The sequence below is a fragment of the Primulina eburnea genome, chromosome 18 (assembly GCF_022965805.1).
Source record: "Primulina eburnea isolate SZY01 chromosome 18, ASM2296580v1, whole genome shotgun sequence".
Classification (NCBI taxonomy): Eukaryota; Viridiplantae; Streptophyta; class Magnoliopsida; order Lamiales; family Gesneriaceae; genus Primulina; species Primulina eburnea.
In genome coordinates this window covers 18978151-18981878 of record NC_133118.1, presented here as the reverse complement: position 1 = coordinate 18981878, position 3728 = coordinate 18978151, and the positions used below count along the sequence as shown (strand labels likewise).

The 3728-nt window shown below is 39.2% G+C and overlaps 1 protein-coding gene across 1 annotated transcript; it reads right to left on the bottom strand.

Moving 5' to 3' along the window:
* Positions 1–290: 290 nt before the first annotated feature.
* LOC140819145 (uncharacterized) lies at positions 291–2438 on the bottom strand. Its single transcript, XM_073179156.1, has 2 exons — positions 2044–2438; positions 291–486 (listed from the first exon to the last, which is right to left on the bottom strand). The coding sequence occupies exons 1-2, from the start codon at positions 2436–2438 to the stop codon at positions 291–293; spliced, it is 591 nt and encodes a 196-aa protein (XP_073035257.1).
* Positions 2439–3728: the final 1290 nt, after the last annotated feature.

Here is a 3728-nt window from a genome sequence, read left to right as displayed (position 1 = left end):
AAACCACAACTACTGCCACAGTTTCATACCGTTTTAGCACTTCCATTACCTACTTAGATAAAGATCAGCTTTATATTCTACCCATACATTCAATACCATTCATATCATATCTTGAAACCATACACCAACACCATTACATCACATATCCCCAAAACGATTGTCATAATAAACCATAAAAGGAATAATGACCATACTTAATCATAATCATTACCTTACATCATATGCATACGAATGTCTGGGCGTTACAATTCTCTCCTCCTTAAGAAATTTCGTCCCCAAAATTGCCATTACTATGCGAATAACTCAGGATATCGCTGCTTCATTTCCTCCTCTGGTTCCCACGTTGCTTCTTCAACCAACTGATTACGCCAAAGAATCATGATAATGCCGATCTCGTTATTCCTTAGTACTTTAACCTTGCAATCTAAAATCTGGATTGGTACTTCTTGATAAGTCAAGTTCGGCATCAGATCCAACGCTTCGTGTCTGAGAACATGGGAAGGGTTCGAGATGTACTTTTTGAGCATTGAGACGTGAAATACTGTTGGAACTTTTTTCAAGTTCTCAATCTTAATTTTGATGTTAACAAAACTTGTTATTGTGTTTCTAACATATTTACTCAAGTGTGAAGTTGCAAACACAAGAAGCAAGCTGAAACTGAATTCTGCACAAACTGATTTTCTGGCAAGCTTCGGTGTTTTGATGATATATCTTAGCTGGATGATTCAAATGAAATTCCGCCAATTGGACTGATTAGAAAACTCAATTTGGAACAGGTCTTATTTCATGTCAGCTTGGCAAAATCGGATGTTATCATGGTCTAACTGATCGCTCAATTACCAAACTGATCACACGAAAACAGCAATCAGTTGGGTTTGAGCAGCTGCGGTATTTTGGTCATATCTCTCAGCTCGATTATTTAAACGAAGCGATTCAGTATGCGTTGGAAAGATAAGACAAAGATCTACAAATCATTCTGATAAGTTAAAGCCTGAATCGAAGCTTACGATGCTGATAAATGATGATGACGTTACTGGTTCTGCACAAACTGAAATCAGCTAGGCTGATTTCAGCACACCAGCTGAAACTGAACCAACTGAACCAGCTGCTGACCAACTGAAACTGAAACAGTCCGACTGAATGACCAGTTTAGTTGACCAGAGTTGACCAGTTGACCAGAGTTGACCAGTCGGGAAAATGCCTTGCAAGTTGAATTTGACCGTTGCAATCTCGGAAAAGTACAGAAACTTTTCAAACGGTCATATTCTTGTGTCTAACGTATATATCAGTGTTGGAGCCTATAAATACAACATATTGAAGATCAAACAAGAGCTTTAGAAGAGGATTAAAAGCATGGGCAGTTAGCAAGAAAAAATCAGCTAGTTGAGAGCACAAGCCCTTGTGTGAGGATACATTTGAGATGTACACTGTAACTGATAATTTCCTCACGCACGATCACTCACACATATACAAGAGAGTTGAACTTCAAATATTAGTTGAGTCAGTCTTGCACAAAGACGTAAAACTTGTGTATGTAGTCTTTGCATATGAGACATTAAACAATATGCTGATTGTGAGGTGCTGCCTACAATATTGAGTGCTAGGAGTTCAGTTTAGGCAGTGGAGTAAGTACTAGCTGAATGGGTTTGTACAAGGTGTTGTATAAATCAAAGTCTTCTAGTGGATCCTTCCCAAGGGGAAGAAGGGGTGACGTAGGAGTGTTTGAAATCTCCGAACATCCATAAACAAATTCGTGTCTATTTGTTTATTGCATTTACTTATCATTTCCATAGTTTTAAAGATGCATTGTTGAAGCATTTTATGTCTTCTTCAAATACCAAAATATTGTATACCAAGTGTTTGATAAAATGCTTCAACTGAATTCATTCAACCTGCATATATTTTAAATGGTTTACAAAATATTTAATCGGTTTCTACGAAGGATTATTTCGAGTGTTTTCCGCTTGGTTTGAACACCAAACTCGATTTAATTCATCGGTGTTCAATATTTCAAGAACCGAGCTATTTTAGCTCAACGATTACCCCCGATAATCGATATTAACAAATACATTGTGGACTCTATCCAAGTCCGACGGTAAGGCTACACGATATGCTCTTTCTCCAATCCTGTCCAGAATTTCAAATGAGCCGATAAATCTGGGGCTCAGCTTTCCTTTCCTGCCAAATCTCATAATGCCTTTGAGAGGAGCGATTTTTATAAAAACATGATCTCCAACTTCAAACTCGAAAGGCCTCCTTCGGTTATCGACATAAATTTTCTGTCTGGTTTGAGACATCTTCATTCTGTCCTGGATTAAAATAATCACATCAGCTGTCTGTTGAACCAGTTCTGGTCCTAACATCTTTCCTTCACCGACTTCATCCCAGTTCAACGATGACCTACATTTCTTGCCATACAATGCCTCGTATGGTGCCATGTCAATCGTCGCCTGATAAATATTGTTATATGTAAATTTCGCAAGTGGAAATTTAGAATCCCAGCTACCAGGAAAGTCAATCGTGCAAGCTCGTAGCATATCTTGAAGAATCTGAATCAACCCTCTCTGACTGCACTTCACTCTGAGGATGATAAGCTATGCTAAAATCCAACCTAGTGCCCAATGCTATATGAAAGCTCTTTCGGAATTCAGAAATAAACATTGGGTCACGATCAGATACAATTGACACAGGAATAGCATGAAGTCTCACAATCTTAGCTACATAGACTTCAGCATATTGGTTCATTGTAAACGTTGTCTTGACCAGAAGAAAATGAGCAGACTTGGTTAACCTAACAACAATCACCCAGATGGAGTTGTAACCCTTTGGTGTTCTTGGAAGTCCCGTGACGAAGTCCATAGTGATGTTCTCCCACTTCCACTGAGGTATTGGGAGGGTTTGCAAAGTTCTAGCATGTCTTTGATGCTCAATCTTTACCATCTGACATGTTAGACATTCGGATATGAACTTTGCGATATCACTTTTCATACCTGGCCACCATTAGAGACGTCGGAGATCCTGATACATCTTGGTGCTACCTGGATGTATCTAGTATGGCGCGGTATGAGCCTCTGTAAAAACATCTCGTCCAATGTCATCACCACTGGGAACACATATCCGACCTCTAAACATTAACAAATCATCAGTGTTCATTGTCAACTCTGTTTTTCCTTTCTCCTCGGCTTTAAATCGACATTTCATCAACTGATTGTCATTATGTTCCTCCCGTCGTATCCTATCTGTCAACGTAGGTCAAATAACCAAAGTTGAAAGTCTAGCGATGGTCCCTTGCTCTACTATAGCAATCTCGCTTCTCTGAAGATCCAATAACAACGACTTTTGAATCAATAAACTCAAAGAACAAACTGACTTACGGCTCAAAGCATCTGCAACCACGTTTGCTTTACCTGGGTGGTAGCTAATGGTCACATCATAATCTTTAACAAGTTCTAACCACCTCCTCTGCCGCATATTGAGTTCTTTCTGAGAGAATAGATGTTTCAAGCTCTAATGGTCTGTAAAAACTTCACATTTCTCGCCATATAGATAATGCCTCCATATTTTCAAATCGAAGACCACTACAGCCAACTCAAGATCGTGGGTGGGATAGTTCTTCTCGTAAGCCTTCAACTGACGAGAAGCAATAGCGATTACTTTCCCACGCTGCATCAGTACAGCTCCAAGTCCCATCTTTGATGCATCCGTGTAAACAATAAAATCTTCAGTAC